General features: G+C 38.3%; 1 protein-coding gene across 1 annotated transcript; it reads right to left on the reverse strand.

Annotated features, from left to right (window-relative positions):
- Positions 1–207: 207 nt before the first annotated feature.
- slc6a17 (solute carrier family 6 member 17) lies at positions 208–25,590 on the reverse strand. The gene is made up of 12 exons (XM_047371827.1): positions 25,232–25,590; positions 19,888–20,311; positions 13,201–13,358; positions 10,162–10,288; positions 8,708–8,889; positions 7,925–8,035; positions 7,195–7,436; positions 6,925–7,117; positions 6,467–6,659; positions 6,216–6,375; positions 5,692–5,854; positions 208–4,663 (listed from the first exon to the last, which is right to left on the reverse strand). The coding sequence occupies exons 2-12, from the start codon at positions 20,180–20,182 to the stop codon at positions 4,301–4,303; spliced, it is 2,187 nt and encodes a 728-aa protein (XP_047227783.1). The 5' UTR covers positions 20,183–20,311; positions 25,232–25,590; the 3' UTR covers positions 208–4,300.
- Between the last annotated feature and the right edge of the window lie 218 nt (positions 25,591–25,808).

Below are 25,808 nucleotides of genomic sequence, written 5' to 3' on the forward strand. Positions count from 1 at the left end.
CTTCTATCTGATTTAACGTCAGACAGTAAGGAAAATAATGTTAAAATATTATTATTTAAAGAACAAATATCATCTGCTCATTTAATGTCCAAACAAGATAATACAGCAAGACTGATATCTTTATGTTTTACTTTGTCTCTCTTTGGAATTCTAAACTTTACAGTTTAAATAGAAACACATTAGAATAAAAAACACACACACAATATATACATAAAGTGGTTATTTTAATTTCCTCCTCATTCGCAATGTTTTTACACTGTATCACTCTATTCACAATAGTTCAAGTTCCTGTCTTATTGTTACAGTCATACAAGTCTTCCTGATTGTGTTGCCAGTTTTGCGCTGGACTCCATCACAGTTGGAGTGAAAAACACAGAGAAGAGATTGCTTAAATGTTAGTGGTCCCACTCCACGGCAACAACATTGGATTTCATGTACTGGTTTTAGATAAGCAGCACACAACACTGAAGGAGGAGAAAAACACAGCGAAACACCAAAAACCAACACATATTTTTACTTCACACACACGCACGCACGCACGCACACACACACACACACACGCACACACACGTTTGGTTAATATTATTAACAACAACCACACATAAACACCTGAACCAACAGACACCAATGTGACAGTACTGACAGTACAAAAAAATCCCCCAAAATATCTGAAAATATACAATTATTATTTACAGCTCAAGTATACACCCTGTCACGCTCACTATAGATACTCAGTGTGAATTTATCAGAATGTACATCAATATGTACAGGTTAAATACATCATCTTAAATACTCTAAATATAACTATGTTTGTTCACATAAATATTATTTGCACAATTAAATAGATTTTACTGGTACTATGTCTTTGTCAAGATCATGTTGGTGACTAAGCTGAGATAAACTCCAGAAGCTGATTGCGACACTGCAGACACGTGGACAAGACGAGGAGACCCCGGAGCCTTTGTTTTCAACCATATTAATTATTACCAACTGATTACAGGTTTTCCCTGCCTGAGACATTGTCTCTTTAAATGTTTAAGGCGAAATCTACATTGATCATTATTTATATCATTATCAGTGGCAGGTAGCTGAGACTGTGCTCTAATCAATATTATTGTCTGCAGCTACAGACGCTATAGGGCAGATTTGTTACTTTTATTGATGGCAGTGAATTTTATTGTGCAGCTGTGCTCTCAGTTTCTCAAAGGACACTGGATTTAAAGAAGACAATCATGATGTTTGTTCATCAACCAACATCCTCTGGTTACAGGATCAGAGATACACCTTAAAATTATTTTTGTCATGACATCAACTCCTGCTCACAGTTCTGTGCTATCATTAAATGTGCTTTGACTTCAAGCTAAAGTTGAGGTTTCATGCAAATATGTGCCTTCATTTCAGGTTATGTGCCATTTGCAAAAAGTGTGCCATACAAGTTTTAACAGAAATAAAAATCTGTGAAACATTTCATAGGTCTGAAAGTGTCAGAACAAGAACAATAAGTACATTTAATAAATGTATTCACTGTGTGTAAAAGTGTATTATTATTACTTGCTAAAACCAATAAAAAAGCAACAAGAATCAGAAAATTTATGGGGATTTTTTTGAAATGATTAATGTTTAGCTTTTTTCTCAGAGTTATAATATGATTAGTGGTTTGCAATCCATGGAAGTGATGCAAAAATTACAGTTTACATAACTATATTCTGCAAAATTTCTAGAGTTTTGCTCCAATACAACAAAAACTAGATCCTATTGTAGCAGAAAGGGAGATAAATCAATCAGTTATCATACCAGAGAATATAAGATATAAAATCCTGATGGTTTTCTTGCAAATAAAGATTTTAAAATGCAAAATTAATAAGAATAAATAAATTGTAAGATTTTCACTATTTGTCTGCTGTGCATGTTGATGACATTCATTATCCCCTCTCTTTATAAATGTGTGCTTGACAAACAACTCCAGGGTCTGAATCTAATTAAAGTGCTCATGTGAACGAGACAAAACATTGGCGCAAACAATCTACAAAGCAAACAGTGATCAAATGACAAAAGCATAAGGCAGACGACACAGATGCTGCTCAAGCACCAAACAATGTGACTGATTCTGGTTCACTCCATTTCTAGTGGCAGTCTCAAGTATTGGTGCTCTCACAGGGAGGGGCCACAGACAAAAGAAGGCCACTGGTTCCTCTGCTGGCCAGCAGAGACATCCAGTGGCCAAATCCAGGTACTATCACTTGTTCAAAACATCAGTATCACAATACACTTCCACTGTCTTTCAAGATTACACATTGAAAAAAAAAAGGCTTACTTTTCACACTTTGGATAACAGAAAGATCATAAAGTGTAGCTTGTAGTGCTGACCGACTTATGTGGTCACAATTAGAGGAATGTATAAGACTTAAACCCAAAGATCATCCTATCAGGGATGAACTATGACTGGTCCACAGGGGCATGGCAGTAGACCACATTTAATCAGTACACTGTAACAACACTGGTGAGAACTGAATGTAGGCCATGGATAAATGAACAGGTGGAGCAGACAAAGCAAGGTGTCCTCTCTGCCGCGCCTCCTCCTCCACATCAGAACAGAATCTGTTTCTATGGTGCATGTTGCCACAGCTTCCCCTAGGTAACGCTGCTCTATTTTTAAACAGGCAGGTATGCCAGGAGCTCTCAGTCAGCCGCAGACAGCACACAGGCATGCACATCTGTGTATATACACAAAGTTTCCTTCTCTGTCTGCTTCCTTTAAACAGATACTCACTGCTCTGTATTTTGTAAGCCTCACCGCATAACTTGGCAAAATATGACTTAGGCGATTATGCTAACGATATGCAGTCCAAACCATTCATTAAAAGTCATTCCATGCTCAGCGAGGAGGAACATTGTTTAAAAGACAAGTGTTAAGGCTCAGAGATGCTCTCAACATAGCAGGTGTCCGTGGTTCTGTGCTTGTAGAAATGACGAGGGACAAATTTAACCCCTCTTTCTTCTCTATTGCAGCATGTATGCATGGTAGCGTCTCAAACTATTGCACGACAACTATATACACTGTTCTAATGTACATTAGAGGGGAAAATAGAGAGAGAGAGAGCTCTGTGATTTTGTGAGCACTGGTATTATTGCTGATGCATGATAGGCGCAAAAAACTCAAAAATAGAATGTGCTTGTAACACTATCAGAATTTCACAGTACATATTGTGATGGACCTATGTTTGCCACTTTTTTCCACATGAAACGTTTTCTGATACTGATCAGATGAAGGATAACTGTTTTTTGCCGTCTCCTTCAATCCTATTTCCACAGCAACAATCCTCTCCAATTGACCAGTAGAATCCCAAACTGGTTCCCAACAGCAACGTACGTTCTGTACTACTCAAAGCATTGTAGCATTACCCACTGCTTAACCTCAGAGAGAGTTTATATAGAGATGCATCGATCAGAAATTGTGTGGTCCATTTCCACTCAGATTTAAGCAGGTTTTCATTTCTGCACCAGAACAAGATATTAGCAAATAGTCATCCCCCTGTGGATAGTCTAAATTCCCTTTTCCAAGAAATTTAGACTCTTAACTCTCACATTTCCAGGCTGTCAATAATTCCACATATTTCATGTTACAGGACATGAAGAATGAAACAGGGAAACGTTACAGTACTCTGTCAAACCTTGCAGGTACCTCCTGAAATTTTCCTCTTTTGCTCTCTCACAGATATAAAGTTGTAAAACATTTTCTTTTAAAATTCTTCTTGCATCTTTGTGCTTCCTATGACTTCATTTTTTAACACTTCACCAATATTGAAAATAGCTAACTTTGTGACAGCCTTCCTGCAGGAACAGCTTTCACACTGAGAAGTTTTGTCAGCAAGGCCTGGTAGAGCTTAGCACGATGTATTCACTCAGCAAAAAAGATCAGACTTGGTTTTATGACTGACATATCACAAGCTGATTCCTCTGTGCATCTCTGTTTGTTATTGATGCCACCACAATATCATTTAAGATTTGTCTATTGGCATCTCATTTTCTTTATTTCAGCCCCAATAATGCCTTTTAAGGTTTAAAAACGTTTTGTTCCTCATAATCCTTTTCCTCACTGATTTCCGTTACTGACATAAAGCAGAAAGAACTACAGTAAAGTAATAAGGAAGCAGAAAAGGGGAGGATGGAGGAATATTTCTCTGGAGGTTAAGGTGTGAGGAATGCTGCAATTAAATTTTGTCCACCTTCTCTATCTCCCTCCCCAGTAGCTGAGTGGGCTTTTTTTATCATAAGTGGGAGGACATTGAAGCTCATTGGATCATAGCTCAGACTCGGGCGAGCCAATGTTCTGGTATCCTGTCTTGGTGCTGGTGCCGTAGTTGGTGTTGGTCATCTCTTGGGTGCCGCCGGGCCCAAGATAAGCGCGTTGGGCGGGCATGGGGGAAGGAGCCTCGCTGGGATTCTTGCCAAGGATAAAACGCTGCTCATCCTGCTCCTCCAGGTTGGAGATATCCTTCATCATGCCCTTGCGGTAGGAGACTGACAGCTTATTGGAGCCGTCTGAGACCAAGTTGAAGTGGCGGACGATGAAGACGATGGGCAAAGGCAGCATGGCAACCACGATAAGGGCATAAGCCATGGCTAAAGCCCACGGAGGGTAGCTGTGGAAACGTTCTGAGCCCTAAATGTAAAAGAGTAATGGTAAAGGTGAGAGGAGGCAAAAGCAGATTTGGGTAAAATGCGTGTAAGTTTATGAAAATTGTGTTTAGACAAAAGACACATACAAAGCCAACAACAATTATTGGAACCCCTGGTAAGTATATGTACTGTAATTCATTGTTATTGATTAGCCGTGTTGGCCCCAAGATGCCAATTTTAGTTACAGTTCTTTAACTAGTAGTGAGCTTTAAAAAGTGTTTTACCTTCCTTATTATCCTGCTAACTGTTGTATGCCGCAGTAAGGTAAAGTTGGGCTCAGTTCGAGGAATTTTCAGTTCAGTTCAATTCAATTCAATTTCATTCAATTCAGTTTATTTTTTTTAAATATAGCTAACATTCACAACAAATATAATCTCTTTACAAAACAAACAGACTAAATATTGTATAACCAATAATATAATCAAATCAATCTAATTCATTTAGATGCATATATAGACAGTCTGATTTCATGACAAGTATAATAAAACACATTCACATCAGACAGAGGAAAAGGAATCACTTCCTTTAAAAAGAGAGACAATGAGCAGAACCAGCTCCAGTATGTGGTTACCAACCTAAACTTGGTATTTTTTTCATCTGACTGAAGGTATGGGCGAGTTACAGTTATTGTCTTTTTATCTTTTAAGGATGAAGGGAAGTACATAAAATAAAGATGCACAAACAGGGTTGTGGAGCTATGGGGTTGGACAATGAAACTGAAACACCTGTCATTTTAGTGTGGGAGGTTTCATGGCTAAATAAACAGGTTTGATTTTTTCAAATACTTTTATATGAGATTTTGCTACTGCAATAAAATCGAAATTTGGAAGGAGAACCATAAAGTTTGAAGTATACATATTGACAAGATGTTAAAAATGGTATATTAGAATACACTGGTAATTAATTAAATACAATTCAAGAAAACTGGTTTCGGTATCACTACTTTATTTCTCCTTCCAAACATTTACCTATATTCTGTATATTAAAAACTGACTGCTAGGAAGAACTGACCTCATCTTCCACCCATGCGTTGTATCCCGCAGGACTGACAGACATCTCAATGACCGTTGCAACAATGAGCACCGTCAAGATAGCAGGGGAGACATATCTCCACATGTAGTAGTAGAAGCTGTATGGCCTGAAACCAAGCATGTCCTCTAGATCTTGCATGAACCTAAAAGTACAAACGAAGAATCAGGACAAAATGGTCAGATTACAGAGTAATCAGTTAGGAGCCCTATGGTTTTCTCTAACTCGATTGACTTGTTTATTTGTAATAAATTAATTTTTAAAGATTTTTTCTAATTATAAATCTGACCTGCCTTCTGCATATGGGACAAAAGTAAAGTTTGAAGAATTACATTGAATTAAGTACAGGATTTAACTGATGTTTTTCTGCTAAATCCTCTATTTAAGTTTAAAACAATACTTAGAGGCCATGGATGCATTAAGTTTATCTAAAAACAGCATACTAGGTATTTTTTATTATTCTCTTACGACACACACATCCAAACAATGATTTCCAGCCATGTTACCTCTTTGTGCCATATATCCAGGCTACAGAGATATTCTCTAGGATCACGACCACAGTGAGGGGCAAACCAGCAGAGTAGTCATCAAACATGGTGACAAAGTAGTTCCCTGAACGCTGAACAAACAGCAAGCCCAGCAGGAAGGCTATTATGCAGCAAACCACTATAGGAGACACACAAGAGAAACATCCAGTAAAAATCGGATTCCAGATCTTACTATGTTGATGACCTGGAAAACCAGATTCAGGACTCACCACACAGGATCTCCTTGCGGATCTTGAAGGCGTCCAGTATGGGCGTGGTGATGCCGGTCATGGTACCAATCATGCTTCCCAGTCCTAAGTTGATTAGCATGAAGAAGAACATGACAGACCAGAAGGGACTGGCAGGAAAGTGTGTCATGGCCTCGGTGAAGGCGATGAAGGCAAGGCCGGTTCCCTGAACCGCCTAAAAGTGAAAAAGAAGGTGGAGATGGTCACAGCAGTCACTTTTCCTCCCTCTATCACTTGTAACTGGGGAAATTTAATCTGTGTCAGAAGTAATTACATCTGAATTTAAGCTTCCTTAAAAAACAGACGAAGGCACTGAAAATCAGAAGAGAATAAGTCTAAAAAGGTGTAGTTGCTTTTAAAATCCCTTATCCTTTCCTTATTTTTACTTCTCTACTTGTATATTTTGAAGCTATCAAGGAACATAAATATATTGGAAAGACCTTATTAAGTTCATCCTCCAGGAGACAAGGGTCCAGACCCAGCTGGCCAAAGCTGTCCTCCTTCACTGTCATAATGACTCTGTACATTTCTGAATAGTCCTGAGCTGTCAGGTGGGAGAAGTTAATGTGAGGAGGAATGAGCTCCTTACTCAGCACACCTGTGTTTAGGTAACCCAGGATCGTCTCTGCATTCCTGGAATGATAAAGATAATGATTATTAAAAGGGAAATTACCTGCTGAAAAGCAACTGTTCCTGTAAGACATACTCACTCAACAACACACTTCTCATTCATGACATTAGCTTTGAAGCCCAGTACAGCAAACACCACCAAAGTGGCCAAGATGGAGGTGACAAAGTTGATGACGGAAACCAGAGCTGCATCGAAGTGGCAGTTGTTGTCTCTCTTATTGTAGCTGGAGAAAGCAATGACACCTCCGAAGCCCAGACCAAGGGCGAAAAAGACCTGTGTAGCTGCTTCTCTCCACACCTGTGGCTCCAGCATCTTTTCCAACTAGTGAGAAGAGGAGGTGACAAGATTAAAGATAATGTTCATTCATGATGACAGAAGTATGGCTCTGCTCAGAAGCTTACATGCATTAATTTTGGACATAGAATTTTTTATTAATTCTAGGCTTGAAAATGTAATTGCATTTTTAAGCTGTGGTGTTCTGTCATTTTAGCATGCATTCAACACTAGATGGATACGCTGTCCTTAATATAACCTTATGGGGATATTATTGACATTTTCATGTAATTGGATCTTAATGACTGGTGCTGAAACTATGAGAGAAGCTGACAAGTGCCATGATGTAACTTTACACTCTGTCTTGAGAGGAGTGAGATTATATTTTTTTTTTCTCTGCACAAAAGAACAATCTGTGATTTTTATTATTTTAAAATGTCCTAAACTCCTGTAGGTCATCAAGTGTAATTCATCTCAGAGTTTGTTTCTGCTCATTGCTCCTTTGGTATGAAAAATAATCACCTATTCTCTCTCACCTTGGGAGTGAACATGTGGGCAATGCCATCCACTGAACCCTTCAGCATTAAGCCACGTACCAGGAAACAGAAGAGCACCACGTATGGGAAGAGAGAGCTGAAATACATCACCTAAAAGAGGGAGAGAAAGTCAACCACATCACACAGTGTTGCCATGGACACGCTTTTTCTGGGACCTCACACATGCAGGGAGAAGTGCAATCAAGCCCACTTCCACACACACTCATGCTGGATCAGTGCCAGAGCTGCTCTGTGTTTGCTTTAAACCAAATCTGTGAGATGAGACCATGGAGGCTAAAATCATTCCCACAGCATATCAGGGACTGGTTAAAACTCTGTAACTGGATCACTGAGCTCAGTGTTTTTAAAGAAATGTGTCAGACCTGAGCTGATTTAGTACAGTGATATACTGCATGACTCATATTTTGGCTTGAGAACATAGCATGTTGAATTTTCCATCTACACCATGAACCAGTTGTCACTTGTTCAGTTTAAGCTTATCAATGTTGCATGTCCCTGACTTCCATAATCTAGATGAGATCCAAAAATAGACACATGAGGATGAGAGGCTTAGTATTTTACCTTTGACAAGGAGGCAAAGTCGGAAAAACCCTCACAGAAATGGATAAATCAGTGATTAAAAATCTAAACGGAAAGATTTTGTTGAAATGATTTATCTTAGTTTTAACTCTCTGCTGTGTGGAAAAAAATAAAATATTAAAGGAATTAACGTGTGAAGGCTATGAGTTCAGCCTCTGTAGTGAAGCCAGAAAAAGCCCCCACCTTCCCAGAGGACTGGATGCCCTTGATGACGGCCAGGCAGACCAAGATCCAAGCCACCAGCAGGGACAGGCTCATCTTCCAGTTCAGGCCACCGGTGTCGTCGATGGTGCTGGTGATGTTCAGAGTCTGGCGGTACCAGAAATAGGTGGTGGCTGAGCTCTTCTCACATTCTGGCTCCACAACTACAACAGCAACAAGGAAAATGAAACAGATAACAAGAGCATTACTTAGAGTGAATCATACTAAATTAAGAGACATGTAAATGTTTGGGAAAGTAGCAACAAAGTATTTTGCAAATGTCTTGGTAATTCTGAACAAAACTGAAAACAAAATATTGAAAAATTAAGCTTGATCAAGTTACACACTATGTAAAAAACTAGATTTGTTAATAAGCATTAAGGTCTGTTGATATTCTTGTTAAAAAACATCTGAGTATTTTAATAGGATTTTATGTTAAAGACCAGCTCATAGTGGTATGGTATAAAAGGAAAATGATACATGAATTTTCACTTTTTGTCAAATAAAATCTAGAAAGTTGTATTCAGCCCCTCCCAAGTTAATACTTTGTAGAACCACATTTTGCTACAGCTGCAAGTCTTTTAAGGGAACAATATGTCTCTAGTAGTTAGGGCATCAGACAGATATTTTTGCTCATTTGTCTTTGTGAAATAGCTCAAGCTCCATCATATGTGACAGAAAGTGTCTGTGAACATCACTTTTTAAGTCTTGCCACAGATTCTTACACAGTCTAACACATGAACAAGCTTTGATCTAAAATATTCAAGTGTAGCTCTGACTGTATTTCTGGAGTTGTGGTCCTGCTGGAAGGTGAACCTTCAACCTGTCTTTTCCAGCCTCTAATATGCTATTTATGTGCTACTTTGTGTTGGTCTTTTACACAAGATCCCAATAAAATACATTGCAGTTGTGGTTTTAATGTGACAGAACATGAAAGATCAAAGGATAGTGAATAATTTTGCAAGGGAATTTATAAAATAATCTACTTCTGACTTAAAATTAGATGCAGAGCTAACATCATATGTCTAGTGTTAATGAGAAGTTTTGTCCAGCAGCTGCAACCAGTTGGTTGAGGTACTGCCACAATCAGCTGGGTCATACCAGCAAACAAGACTTCACAACAGAGCTGTTTCCTAGGTTGAACTGCAGAGCTGACCTAGCCATTACAACAGCACAGATGATTCTTTGTTGGATGTCTGGAGAGAGTCTGTTATTTGGCTGCAGAATATGCAAAGAAAGCTGCTACAATGCAAAAACGTTCTGCAGCTTTAATCACACCTTGCACAGTATTAGTTGGCTTGTCTGTCTGCATCTGTTGAGTCTAACTCCAGAAAATAAAATAGCATTTTCCCTCTATTTGGTGTTGATGGCCTCACAGTAAGTGAGTAGAAATTATATGTGGGTGCTTGCATTTTGCATTTGGCTGAAAAACTCACTGACTTGGGTTCCATTTTTCTTGAAAGGGCATTCAGCCCAAGGCAGCGGATACTGAAATGACTGGAAGAAATAGAAGATACTCCAGCCGATAATTACATTATAATAGAGACCAACAAACCCGCATACCTGAGGAGACATGAGAGAGACAGCAGAATAGTGCATTAATCAAACAGCACACAGTGTGGCGAGGTGAGTCAGGGCAAAAACACACACAGCACACATCAGCTTAAGACGGAGTGTGTATGAATTATTGAGCTGTTTGCTCTCAGCCGCCAAGGCTGTGGTCCACAAAGAGGTTGTATTTATAGCTGCTGAAGCTCCCATTCCACATCCTAGCTGCCACACGCCTTCCTGCCCCCAGCTTTGGATCCACATCACCTCATTCACATTACACTGATGAGATTTGTGTTGTGATAAGTGACATGTGCAGAAGAGTCACCGACTGAACAACTCCGGTGCCGACAGACTGTTTTAAGCTGCTGACGATAATGTGATGGGGACATGATGGGTCAATACTCATGATGATGATGGCCGACTACGGCAGAGATCAGTGAGGGAGGTTGTTTTTTTTTACAACCCTTAAAACAACAGGAGGTCCATTTGAAGAGGCATAATGAGTTCAGAGGGGAATATTATACCCCAGAATTGGTGACTTTTTCATATCTGACAGACGCGAAAATACTCAGTTGCAGAAATTATTAGAGATGCCTTTTCAAAATAGGGATTTCTAGATGTCATAAAGCATTTTTTTCTTGATTTAAAAAAATATATATTTACATTTAATAAAAAGAATACAGACTGAGGTAGGTTACATTTACTTAATTACCTTCTAGGAGTAGTTTTATTGTTCCATACTTTTACTTGAGTGATGTTATTTTAAAGTAATGCTACTTTTACTTCAGTACAATGTCTGGCTGCAATGAGATTGGATATTGGATATTCGTGCTCCACGGATTCAGGGTCTTCCTCCCTTTTGATCCGAAGAAGGCAGTCTGATACGGGCAGCTGCTCTCTGCCTGCTCCCTCCTCCTGCAGAAGCTGGTTCGCTTAAAGACCATCAATAAATTTCCAAACCAAGCACGCTGTTTCATAGTGGTATCGTTTTGTGTGTTTTGGGGGAAATATTTGTGCGTCTGAACAGCTGATTTTATGTGTGATCAGCTGATTTAGGGTGTTATTAAATACAGCGTCTGCGTGTAATTCAGAAAGCCTTCAGGCATGGTTTATGATTTGTAAATAGTAAAATTATATGTATGACCCACTCCGGCCAATGTGGTCCTCAATATTGTTGTAGTCTCTTATGCGTTTTATTAACTTCTCACTGCACTATATCATCGAAAACCTTCTAATTTCTCCTGGTCCTATGGCCAATCAATGAACAGCAGTCTGTTCACATCACATGTAATCCCAACTCAGCTCTGACCTGCTCTGGAGCAGGGACCAAAAACGTAGGTACCGGTATGGAAATAACAGTAATGGAAATGCTCACAAAGTGAGCCAAGTGGAGTGGATTAGGGTCAAATCGAGCCATTGGAAAAGGGGCCAAATACATTACCTACTGTACTGGTTTCAAATGCTTTATGTTGTGAAAAGATTTGATGTGGACATGTTTGTTTCTTCTGCATAAATTTGTTATTTTGTAATGACATTACTTATTCTTACTAATTTTCAAAAAAAAAAAATCTTTATTGAAGGGAGGTACAACACAATGAATCACATCACGGAATTTGTATTCATTTTTAATTAAATTCTTTAAAATACACTTTTCTGGCCCTTACATTCATTTTGTTGTGTATTTGGAGTCTGTAGGGGTGCAGAAAAGTTTAATTTAGTCTCTCTTGGTGCTAAGTAGATATCTTTATATCCTGTTTGGGTCATATTTTTCTATCCGTTCAGTTTTCTTTATTCTTTTTACATCACAGTATTTGCTGCGGAACAGCTGAACAAGGTCATGGGCTTCCAGCCAACCAATTTCACGCATTCGCCATTTTTGGTTTTCCAGCTGCAATTTTGTAGTCTAAACTCAAGTATGCTGAAGCTGCAAGCGGGTAAGTCTAAATGTTCGGTTGTTGAGTGTATTAACCCACACAATTCATTACACAATTCCCCGAGCATCAGAACCTCTTCAAAGTGCCTGGTTAAATTTTATTTTTCATGGAAATGTACCCACAGTGGGAGAAATTCCTCATTGTTTGCACGAAGCACTTCAAGAACGAGTGTCTTCAGCAACCTCCGCCAATAGCAAGAAGGATTTGGAAGACTTCATCTGACTGAGGGTTCAGTTCCTTCTGTCTATGGAAACGACGGACGCAGCAAAGCGATAAGCTGCAAATAATGCTAAAATGACAACAAACTTTATTTTAGACATGAATTTATTGTGTGTTGATATGACGTTCTGGCCAGTGTTTTGATAACAGTAGCATCGTTCCTTCTGCTTATCTTAGTGCTATGTGCTGCTTTTAGCTCCTTGAGGACAGAACCATGCTACGTGTTTTGAATAGTATTATTACATGAAAAATTTTGCATTCTTTATGCTCTTTTTGTCTTGTTTCTGCAGTGCTAGATAATTGTATCTCTGTTATCAAACTACAAAAATGGCCGAAAGGGGTGGAGTGGAACTCGCTGTGACCTGGAGGGGGGCAGGGTGTGAAGTTCTTCAGTAACATTTAAAGCGACGGCACCAAAACGAGTTGCTCTCAGATGCAAATCAGAACAGGGGTAAACGAGGGGCGTGTGGAGCTATAATAACAAGGAACTCAGACCAAAGCATTGCAGCTCCACTTTATACAGACCACAACTGAATGATTTAAGTGTGAAAAGGAAGGATTTAAAAGCATACACCCCCTTTAAAATATGACAACATTCTCACAAATTGCTTCTTTGCAAACTGCCAATGGTTTTTACCTCCTATTTTTTTTTTTACTTTAAAAAATTGATTTTAATCATGTATTTGTTACCCGTAGGCTGGACTGCAGCAGCTCTTCATTATCAGGAAGCCCCAAAAATGACTAACATAATAAAATAAATGACATACTTACCATGAGGCTGGAAACCCCAATGCCCCCCAGTTGTGGGTAGACATAGTTCCACACCCCGATGCTGCCACGCCTGATCCTCTGACCCACTGCCAACTCCAGGAAGAACAAGGGAATGCCGATGAGGAGGAGCAGGATAAAATAGGGCACCAGGTATGCACCTGACACAGAGAAAGGACAAGGGGATGAAAAATCTCAGCAGTTTGTTCATATTTATTAATTTAAAGATTTAAATCTAGTGAAACATAAAACCCTATTGAAAAGCAGCAGAGAAAACAATGTTTGGTCTAGTGTAGAATCCATTCTCTTTCCACTCCCTTTTATTTGCTGTAACATTTGCTTTTCTCCAGTTCTCCTTTCTTTCAACTCCTTCACTTCATCAAGCCCTCTTTTTAACAGAAGGGGAAAAAATGGAGCGAACAGACGGCCGTCACAGACAGCAAGTCACATCCAGTCCTGCTTACGTCAAGAAATGAAGAGGCACCATGGTGACAGAAGAATCTGAAGCCAGAGATATGGTTCAGTGAGGATCAGCTACAGAGGGACGGCAGCCTAAAAATAAATCACCCTCTATTTACCTGATACTAATTATAATAACAGTATCAGTCTAGATAGAGCGGGAGATAAACAAAACAGTGACACATAACACATAACTGTCATAAATGGCTTCGATAGTAAATTTTGTTCTGACTAGGCATAATAAACACATGCAAGCAAATATTTGTCAGAATCTGAGTCTCTGTGTGTGTGTGTAGCGTGTGTATCGTGTACTTGTTTTTCTAACCATTCAGTTTCCAGTTGGTACTGGAGTTCTCAGGTACGCTGGATGACAGGTGTCTCCTATCTGCTGATTGCTTGGAGGAGTACTTAAGAGGGAGGCTGCCAGCACTTCGATGCCAGAGTGTTTGCCTTAGTGGTAACAAGCTCAGCTGCTACTATTTTTTGTGCTTTGTTTTTGAACTCACGTAATCTTGCATTTTGTTCCCATGCAGGTTTCTACCTGAGGCTTTGTTTACCTTGCTAAGTTCTGACTTCGTTCCAGTGTATCTCTGAGTATCTGGATTATCAGCTACTGAGTTAAGGAGCCACCTTCTTGTGGATTTCTCTCACTTCTGTCTGTACCTTTCGGATACGGACCAAGCTAGCGGCTTCCCGTTTCCCTCAACTCCAGGACCCAGGCATCAGCACACCCTGCTTCTACCTCCATCTTGAACATTGGCACCTGAGCTCCTTTTGGCTGGCACCAAGCTCACCGCAGAGAAGACAACTGAACAATCCTCCTTCGCAAGTTAAGACTCTGAATCTCTCTACTCCTGGCGGTTCTTCCTCCAACAATTTAGTAAGCCATTTCTCAGATCTTAGTAATCAGTTGCTTCATATCATTCGTTTGTTCACCAATCCATTTTGCTTCCTTCTCTTACTGTTGGTGTTCCCAGTTCCCGTCCTAGACTACTTTGTTGACAATAAAAACCGTAAAACTTTTCCGTCTGAGTGTTCTCTGTATGTGGGTCTAATCTATATCAAAAATGACAATATTGGTGTTAAATTGTTATGTGGACAACTAATATCTATCTTATTTTGATCTTTCGTACACAACTTTGTTTTAAATAGGAAGACAAGCTGTCTACTACAGCATGTTTTATATAGACCGTGCTTCAATTTGTACCAGTTTTGAAAACCAATAGCTTCATTTTTTTAATTCTTCAATTAATCTTTAGTGCTGCACAACATATCGAATTGCAATCACCATCACAATTATCAATGAGTGCATGGTATAATCACTACTTGGACGCAATATTATTCATATTTCAAGTGTGTTTTACTCTAGTTGAATGGACTCCTAATTGCTCGCTAAGCTCACAACTCAATTATTGGTGTCTGTAATGCAGAGGCTTATGTAGAGTTTGTGGACAGATTGTGATGATGGCATCAACAGACAAAAGTTAAAAATAAAATGTGGCTCAATTGCAATCAACATCACATTCAGCAAAATTAACACAATTACAAGTTTTCCTGACATTGTGCATCTCTAGTATACTTAATCAAATGTTATGTGAGTCCAATAAATATCTGTTAAAGGTTGCTTGTAGGGTCATATTTTGGGATTTGGCAGACCCATTGCCAGAAAGATCATGCTGGAGTGAAATACTACTGTACAATAATAAAGTAGGGAGACCAGGAGAATCTGACAATGACTGACTAAATGGAGGGATTTAAATACCGGGAAGGAGGATTAGTGGAATGAAATGGGGGAGTAATTGCAGATGTAGGACTTTGAGAGAACATGAACCAGGGCAACTGAAGGAGGCTGATATGACATACAGCAGACACAGAGAACCTAATCTAAATAGAGATAAACACGTAGAGCCTAATATCTGACATAAATCACAGACCTCAGTTCGTGAGGAAAAAAAACAAACTCAAAGCCCTGCTGATCACAACCTACAAATGTTTTGGTTTGATCAGAGTTAATCTCTCATTTTCTGAAAGAGTTGCCTGGTCCAAACAGGGATCAGAACCACAATATATGGAAATGGGGTGAAATGTATAGTCTTCAGACAAACATATAAATATCTTACATTTTAAATGAGATTTAAGCACTTATTTCTATTCCTATTTTATTAAATTTCAACTATTAAGACAATCAAGACTAACAAAGGAACCAGGAGAGGACCTGTTACTATTTCATCCCAACCCTTTTTGCATTTCATCCCTGTAAATAAACCATTTTGTACCCATCTACTGAATTGTTTGCACATTAGTTTAATAAATGATAAGATGAAATTGCTCTTTGTTGTCATCCTGACAGTCATCACAGAAAGATGTTAGACAACATAACAGACAGGATATCTAGCAAATGTAAAAATCAATAAAATACACCAGATAAAAACATTAAATATGACATAAAATGTCAAAATCTTCCATAAATCAATACTTTCTCTTATTAGTTTAGCTTGCTGGTTATTTTCTTTGTTCATTCTGTCTGCACAGCACCCTAAACTGACTGTAAAATCACACCAAACTTAATCTGAATCTGAAATACTAACCCAGCCCACACTTGGCTGTCAAATTGGCTCAAAGAAACATGATTTTCTTAAAAAAAAAAACTAAGTATGTTGTAAATATTGTATATTTACATGGTTTAAGATAATGCTCTCAATTAAAGCCAAACAATGACGCAAAAAAGGTGCATCAATGAAAAAAATGGTTCTATGAAAAATGTTGGTTTGAGATTGGTGAAAATAAACTGGGCTGCTGAATCAAACTGCACTCGTAAAAACCGTAAGTATGTGTCACCTTCTCTAAATACAATAAGATCAATAATAGAGTGGGATCTTTTTACAGCCAAGGTGAATTGGGAAAATCTTTATTTCTGCGAAAAGAGTAACTTGAAGTGAATATTAACTTGACTACAGAGGCTAAAGCATGACCAATTAGCAAATAGTTTTTTTCTTTACCAGCTGAACCAAGAAGGAAAATAACGCTTCATCAACTGAGTCAGCCTTTAGATAGGATTACACTTATTTCTGCACAGAAATATATTCAACTGATCAAATGTACACATATTAGACACTGCAAAGACATTTAATGCAAACACATCCCACACAACAGATCAACAATATCTAAAACCCAGGATCATTTGTATTTATTCTTAAACTTCCTTCTTAGTCATCACCACATTCACATTTCATAACAATAACAGTAAATCGAGCTGCCAAAGACAAGATGCTGAGAGAGCTAAAGGAATACAAATAGACTGAGGCTTTTTAAGCTAAAATCTCTGTGCTTCCTCGTCTCGATGAGGAATAAAGGCCTAATCTCATTGCTGCTGAGGGTGCATGATGACTAATTCAGACAAATGCTGAAGAGCCTGCAGCTCTGACATGCTAAGAGTGGTTTGCTGTCTGTGTGTCAGGTGTAATTTCAAGCAAAACAAACACACAAACAGTCTAAATGTTTCTTGTTGACTTTGTCTGGAACAAATTCTCTTTTTATTGTGCTGAAGCAAATTCATGCAGTCTTGTCTGGCCCAAATCTTAAGTAAATCTGAGCTTTAAACCTTCAGTGACTGGGAAGTCTGCTAAAACAACATCACACTATGCAATCTATAGGGTAGACTAGACAACAAACATCAAACTCAGTTTAAATTACACAGTGGCTTTAAATGTAAATGTATTTAGTTGTGGAAAAAAAGGTCCAGTCAACGGGAACAGGCCCAGACCAATATTCTGTACATTGTTAGCACTGTCAGACAAAAACTGTTGTACACCACAGGTGGCTGATATGAAATGAAATAGTTTTCAGATTCACCGCTTTGAGTTCAGAGATAAAATAAAGACCTGGGCATCTTTTGATTGCCTCTAGTTTAAAAATGTCATATTCTGAGAGGTCAGACTTCACCTGAGCTTTCTGTGTAATGGAGTTAGTTGTAAACTCCAAAATGACAGGGTGTTTTAGCAACAGCATGTTTATAAGATTTACAAGCTCCACTAATGCACTGAATAACATGCAATAAAATATTAGAGGTTAAAATTAATGGTTACTTTTTAACCAATGAAGCAGTTTGTTTTATTTCCCTGGTCATCATTGTTCTAGTAAAGATGTCCTTATTTTCCATGTTTTTAATGGACTCAGCACTCTTCTTATTTGTTAAGTTTGTTTTACAATCCATAATTAAAGAGTTGTTTTTAGTCAATGATTGTAACATGTCTGATCAAATAAAATTAAAAACTTTTGATTCTATTAATTATTTAATTAATTTTTTCACTATTATCACAGATAAAGCTTACTTAACTCCTGTTGAAGATGCAACTTCTTAAGTCTCTTTGAATTAGATACATTTCTATAATCCCAAGGTTCTAATATTTATGGAAAATAAATAGTGACATCCTAGTGAGGTGGACAACATGAAGTAGGCTAAAATCCCTTAAAAAGCAACAAATGAAAAACCAAATCTCTGACATCTATGAGGGTTACAAAGTTGTTCCTAGGTCTTTGAGACTTCACTGAAGCACAATGGGAGTTGTTATCCACAAATTTAGAGGAACAGAAGAAAGAAAAAACTACATCTAAAGCACTGCAAGTGACACTTGGCTCAGTTGCACAAAGAAAATGGGCATTTTTAAGTCAGTGATTCATCATTCTACAATAAGAAAGAAGTTGGGAAAAATAGCATCCACTGAAGAGTTTAAAGACCAAATCCTCTCCTGACAAAAACACAAACAAAAACAAAACAAAGGCCAATCTTAAATTTAACAAAACAAAATCCATCTTGATGATCTCCAAGGGATTTTGGATATATTCTTTTAAGTGATGAGACAAAAGTTTATCTTTTTGAAAAGTGCGTTGTGTTACACGTAAAACACAACATTTCAGAAATATAATGTCATGTTTACAGTCAAACGTGGTAGTGAGATGTTGATAGTCTGGGCCTGCTTGCTACTTCAGGACCTGGGCGAGTTGCTACAATGGAGCCATGAATTCTGCTCTCTCATTGAAAATCCTGCAGGATACAGTTTCTGACATTAAGCTCAAGCACACTTGGAGTGTGCAGCAGGACAATGATCCAAAGCACATCAGCGAAAATCAAAATGAAGGTTTTGGCGTGGCGTAGAAAAAAAAGCTGAACTTAAATCCAATTAAGATGATTTGTCAATACTTTAAATAGGCCTTTTATGTTTGAAAACCATCCAATTTGGTTGAATCAAAACAATTCTGCAAGGTGGACTAGGTCAAAATGTTTTTTTACCCTTAAAAAACAAAAAACAAAATATAAGAGTTTTCTTGATAAGTGGATGTGAGCATCTTGCTGGAACTATCTGGCCTCAGTCTCTTATTCATAGATTTTTCTTATAGATATCCATTTTCACTTTTTATTCATTGCAAGCTAAGCACTCTATTGTGGTGACATTTAAACAAGGAAAATATATCCTACCATTCAAAGGAAAGAACAACATCAGCAAATAATCCAAATAATAGGCTTAAATGTTTGAAAATGTCATAGCTGAAAAACCTACCAAACTAATAATAGCAACAGCTAAAATCTGTTTAATGCAGTTTAGATTTTAGAAAAATAATGGAGCCCATTATAGAGTCCAACCATCCATATACTTTACCGACTCAATCCCTGCAGGGTCATGAGGGACAACAACTTGTTACGATGCAGATTTCCAGCACAAATATTAGTTGTTAAAGCATATTGTATTGGATTTCTTGATGATTTTTAGCATAAACAGAAATGAAATAGGAGTTAAAGTGTCTGTAATTACAGTTCCTAAATGCCTCTACAATCAGTTGTAAAGTATTGGTTTGTAAAATTAATCAGCTGATCATCAGATTTACCACATTTCATGAATATGTGAGCATGCTAATTCAAATCAAAGCTGAACAAACAGTTTTCATGACAAAGATGCATGACTTCAAGGAATTAACCCAGAGGGATAAACCAACATTTAAACAGCAAGCTGAAGTGGTGTCATGCCTCTGGCTGCATCTGGTTAGTTAGAATTTAGGATCTTACAGAACCGATAAAAGGCATAATGTTGAGGTCGTATTAATAGCCTTGATTCAACACAGCTGGTCTATTTAGAAACTGAAGTAGACCCAGAAAGAATAAAAATGAAGCCTACTGGTAAGGTTTCTTTGATTAAAATAGACAACAAACTAGCACACGTAAGATCATCCACTTACCTCCACCATTCTTCTGGCACAGGTAGGGAAACCTCCAAACATTTCCCAGACCAACTGAGAAGCCCACTTGAGCAAGGATGTACTCCAACTTGTTGTTCCACGCGGGTCGTCCATCTTCTGCATCTTGTTCAGGGAGCAGGGACTTTCCTGGGGCAGTGGATCCGGGACTAAGCCCCATACTCATCTGACTGCTTTTATAGTCCATGGGCTGCTCCAGGGAGAGAAGGTCAGCCACAGACTCTGTGACCGGCTCATTGCTGTGCTCCCGCTGAGTCACCTTGGTGTTCTTTGGCATAGCTGCTGGAACAAAGAAGCTCCTTCAGATGGGAGGCTGATGGTGTTGAAGAGGAGGGCGTCCGATAGAGGAGCGATCAAGTGGACACTGGGAATGTGTTGAAATGAGAATGTTGTGGTTTTCTTAAACCTGTGGAAGACATATGGAATAGAACAAATATGTCATATTATAAAACAAAGTAATATTTTTTACGAGGCTTAAATTTTGTATTGTTTAGCTGAAAGTAAACCAGCATTACAGAACTTTCAAGAAGACTGTGGTTCAAATTTTGTTTTAAGAGACGTTGGGTTTAGCACTTAGAAACTCCCCACGTTTTCCAGGACTGCCCTTTAATTAGTCCCATCCAGTCTGACTTCCCTGTCCCTGCTAAAGAAAAGCATTCCCACAGCATGATACTGCCACCATTATATTTCACAATTAAGAAAGGATGTTTGGTGTGAGTTGCAGTGTTTCTGCCACCATTGCTTTTTGCATGTAGGCCAGAAAGTTACATTTAGTCTCATTTGACCAGAGCACCTTCTACAACATGTTTACTGTGTCCCATACATGGCTTGTAGCAAACTACATCTGACACTTCTCATGGATTTCTTTCTTCTATGGCTTTCTTGTTGCCACGCTTCCCTAAAGGCCAAACTTGGGGGTCTAATGACTAATAGTCGTTTTGTTAATAGATTTTCCCATCTGAGTCATTAATCTCTGCAGCTCCTCCACAGTCCTCTCGGCTGCTTCTCTGGTTAATGCTCTCCTTACCCAGCCAGTCAGTTAAGGTTCACATTCTTTTTTTTTGTGTGTAGATTTTCATTTCTAAAGGACTTTTTTATTTTCAGATGATTGGTTGAAAAATGGTCTGTGAGATGGATAAATATTGAATTATTATTTTATAACCTAACCCTGCATTAAACGTCTCCACAACTTCTTCTCTGACCTGCCTGGTGTGTTTCTTGGTAAACAACACGCAGCTAAATGATAATTCACCAGTCTGAAAATAAAAGCTGTTAAGGATCATGTTACTTGTAAAAACATTTCTTTAATAGCGTAAACAACAACAAAAACAACCAAATTGCCTTTTACAAAAACTGATCATTTAATTAAGAAGCAGTTAATTTTTTTTTTAACCTGACGTATTTTTAAACAGCAGCACTTACGAGCCATAAGGTGGTTCTGTAATCCACTTTATTACAACAGATAAATCTCTCAGACTGAATTACAACCCATTTCACAGCAAACCCCATTATACTAGAGTTGAGTCATGTGAATGGCATGAACAACAGTGAGTGGTCTGTGTCGCTCTGTCTCTTAGGAGAATTCAGCACAGTTAAATTAAAGCCTCTGATCACTGATTTAATCAGCTATTAATGTAATTTATTTTCTTATCCGACAGCTTTTACACTGTTATTATTGTGTGCAACAACGTGACAGTTTGGATCATTATTGCATTTATTTTAGTTGAGCAAAGAATGTTGGTCAATCCATGTTATCTGGGATATAGTAACATTTCTACAGCCTTTTGCAGGAAAGAATGCAGCATTTTGTGTCATCCTTGAGGGTAAAGTGGAGTGGATCCCACAGCAACCAAATAGATCATGTAATCATTTGGTTTTATTGTCCTCTATACATGAGGATTTCACAGTCATTAATTGATTAAATCAGTAATCCACTGATTTAGCATTGCATTGTCTATGTAAACGAAGAAAAACTCATCTGGATTCAGTAATTCGTTCATTATAATTTCATCATGTTTTTAACAGATCAGATACTTTACTTTTAGCAGAAACAGAAAAGGAAAAATTAAGAGTAATTTTGCTATCTACACAGCCTCATTTAACAAAGTCATTCCAATAATGATAGATAACAATTTGTTAACATAAACTTTGCACCTCAACCTTGTAGGAGTTTATTTTTCTTCAATAGGAATGTAAATCTTTAAAGGTTTTAATTTGTTCATCGCAGGAAATCCTGGAATTTTGTAAACATTCAGCTTTCTCTTAAAGTCATACCTATTTTGTGTGATTTGGAGCAATACATTTAGACAAAGTGAGCACACATTTTTCTTTACCTTTGAAAATAATTTAAGCCACATGAAAATCTACTAATACAGATAGACTGCTTCAGTTCTTATTGCTCGTTTTTGCATTACACAATTTGATTTGTTAATTTTTTTATTCCACCTTTGTTATTATGTTTTAACATTATAACAACAATGAAAAGGAAACAGTTACAAATTAATTATAAGGCAGCTTTTAATTTGTTAAGCATTAATATTATATTATATTTCTATAGACCTCAGTATGTAATTAATAGAACTGTAAGCATTTGGTACAATGTGCATAACAAACTTATTGCAATATTTTTTATTTTAAATTATATTGTTAAATATATAGAAATCTTTGTCTTATCATAATTTACTAGTGGTTTATAAACAATTAAATAAAAGACCATTCAAGAGTATAGGGGAGATTCACAAGATGAGAACTGAGTAAATATTTTTAAAGCCACAGCACAATAATATATTATCTGTTTATATGATCAATGTTTCACTTTTGAAGATAAAACTGAAACAACTAAAGTTGTACATGACTTAATTTATTAAGATGTGCCTGCATATTCTCACTTGGGACAGCATCAGTAACATTTATCTGGTTTATCACACTACTTCTGAATTAAAAGCTGCAACCAAACTATGTTGTAGAAAAATAATGGATTTCCGCTTAGAATTCAAGTATTTCAATGAAACCACTAGGAGTAATTAACTAAAGGTCAGCTGAACAAAGCAAGAATGACACAGGTAGCGTTTGTTAAATGCCAAAAGAGCAGATGCAGAGGTAGAAAATGAATGAGCAGACTGTTAAAGGTAGCCTTGTGTGACTGTGTGGGATGGGTGAGGCTTTTTACACTGGCAACTCAAGGGCAGAGAAGAAAAGTCAGCAGTGTTTGTCTGAGGACAAAGGGCTTAATTAGAAAACACATGCAGCTGACAGATATCTGAGCCCAGCTTCTATTCAGAGTTGATTCTCAAGAACGGTCGCCTGCTGTCTGGCCCTGAGGTCCTCCAAAAGGCTGAATAAGTAGCTCACACATCACATTCCTCATAAGTCACGACACATACAGCAGCTTAAAGGCAGGTTGTAAGACACACATTCCAGAACTGCAGCACACAACTACTACACTGATTAATCCTCAAGCTCCATGTGTAGGAAGAGGCAAAGATTTGATCTTTTTCCTGTTTTCACACAAAATATTGTGTGCAAAGTTAGCAATTGCCCAAGATGTTGAAGTTGGGTATATTTTCAATGAGATCCTCCAATCGTTTCCCTGTAATACGTTTTATTGATGTAAACAGTTGAGAAGCAACTGGACCGTAAATAAAACAGGGGCTCCATATCATCGAATTACGTAAGTTCCCAAACTCTCAAGTTACTGCGGAAAAGAAAGAGAATTGAATATGTCACAATGAGGTTATCGACCTGTGTGCAATTTAATCTAAATATAAATACTGCTGTTCTGTGAAGGAATTTTTGGAAGAGAGAAATGAGAAGTCCTTTTTAAAATTTGCAGCAACAGGTACATGAGGACAGAAGGAGTTCAAAACATTTTGGCCCATATGCCAAACATTGCATGACCAAAACCTAAATTAATCACTGCACATTACCCTGAACACACAGTCTCCAAAGTGACACACGATGACATATCATGCTATGGGGATGCTTTTCTGTACTGGTGACTGGAAGGGACAGGTTTTGGTAAGGTGGATGGAGCTAAATACATGACAATCCTGGAAGAAACCTGTTAGAGGCTAAAAATGACTTGAGACTGTGACTCAGGTTCACCTTCCAGCAGGAATACAACTCCCAAACATACAGCCAGAACCACAATGGTATGGCTTAGATCAAAGCATACCTGTGCGTTAGAATGGCCTAATTAAAGTTTAAATGTACAAAACTTTTAGAAACATACCCCCAAAAGACTCCGTAATAATTTGCACTGAAAGGTGGTCAAATACTATTGACTCAAGGGAGTTCAGTATAAATTAATTTCAGAAATAAGTTCTAACGTATTGAAATTTGTGGTTGTAAAGTGACAAAATGACAAAAGGTTCAAGGGGTATGAATACTTTTGCAAGAAAAACAACATTTCTAGACCATTGTGATTAATCTAAAGGATCGAGAGGAGTGTACCATGCCATCCAACAAGCTGATGCGTGATCCTGCAGCATTTTCCTTCAGTTACATCCCCAGGTTTTCATAGACCCCCTGGAGTTGATGCAACAGAACAGGTTCCTCATGACGCGTTGCTTCACTTCTATCTGCTGTGGTTGCCTAGCGATGAGCTCTTTCATAAAAATTAAAATGTCATCTTTACAGCATCATTTCTCCCCTAGGTCTCTCTCTTTCTCTCCTGTCATTATCTCAAACAGACAGCCACATCCCTCAAAGGATGACTGCAAATAACAAGTAGCTTCTGTGACGGACGTGAAGGAGGGAAACAGAAAGTGGTAAAGCTGGATGATGATAGATCTGTAGTCGCATCTATTGCCTATCTGTCAGGGAGGCAGCCATCATGCACTGCTCATCTCATCTGTTAGGTTTTTAGATTTAGATAGAACTCCAGGCTGAAAATGGAGTCGGTGCAAATCAGACTCACTTTGACTGGATGCAACCCTGAATGTTAGGTCAGGACAACACCTGAATGAGATGATCCAGCTATCAGTCGGGTGAGTGTTGGAGGACAGATTGCCTATGTGCATACAACCTCCGTCAAGGTCAAAGTAAGCACCTAACAGCAATGCAAGGATGCAAACAAAAGTCGACTCATAAGTGAGCATCGGAAAAGAAGAATTGATCAACATCAGTGTTGGGGCGGAATAACCAGGCTGTTCGTCAGGTAAGGCTCTTAAAGCTGCCGCTCCTCTCAGTAAAGGGATTTTAAGCCTTCCTAACCAAAAACACCCCGCAAAACTGTAATAATACAATAAATAAATAAATAAATACTGAACAGATAAAGGAGAAAAATAGAATACATTGATTGCAAACGATGTGGTTCAGTTCTTACCGCCTTTGCAATGTGCAGATCGGGCCGGTGTGGCTGCATAAAACCCATATGCTGAATATATGCTGCGTTCATTCAGCCACGGTCTTCGCATGCAGCATCTCTACGCGCAGAGAGATGCGAACTCACGGAAAGCCTCCAGCCGCGCAAGGCGCATGGTGCGTAAAACCTGACGCAGGAGCTCAACGCCAGCCACAAGTTCCCTCGCTAAAACTGCATTAACCTACTGATCGCCTCCGTTTCTCTTCCTTCTTTTTCTCTGGTGATGTTCTGGTTGATCTTCAAAACGACTTTCTCTCACGCGCGTGTCCTGTTTCCACGTGGTTATGGCTGTGTTGTGGGAAAACGGCATTACTATGGCAAGTCACGACGAAGTCTGACGCAAGTTTGACTCATCAGCCCGTGCGCACGTCAGCAGCTGAACCAAAGAAACATCTGCAGTGTTCACTTGATATTTTGGATATTGAGAGGATCGCACAGGTAGCCTCCAAACAGGTGCTTCATCAGCCCTTAAACTATTATATGTGCAAATAATTCCTGAACCATACCCTCATTTACTCAAAATTGCAGGCTTATAATA

This window comes from Girardinichthys multiradiatus, chromosome 1, assembly GCF_021462225.1.
Source record: "Girardinichthys multiradiatus isolate DD_20200921_A chromosome 1, DD_fGirMul_XY1, whole genome shotgun sequence".
Classification (NCBI taxonomy): domain Eukaryota; kingdom Metazoa; phylum Chordata; class Actinopteri; order Cyprinodontiformes; family Goodeidae; genus Girardinichthys; species Girardinichthys multiradiatus.

What these genes read in the sequence shown, in the direction of transcription:
- slc6a17 (XM_047371827.1), bottom strand. Translation starts at nt 20,182, where the DNA reads ATGCCAAAGAACACCAAGGTGACTCAGCGGGAGCACAGCAATGAGCCG. An exon ending in TTGGGGTTTCCAGCCTCATG is followed by an intron (nt 10,289 to 13,200) that starts GTAAGTATGTCA and finishes ATGTCTCCTCAG; the next exon opens with GTATGCGGGTTTGTTGGTCT. An exon ending in GAAAAATGGAACCCAAGTCA is followed by an intron (nt 8,890 to 10,161) that starts GTGAGTTTTTCA and finishes TTGCTGTTGTAG; the next exon opens with TTGTGGAGCCAGAATGTGAG.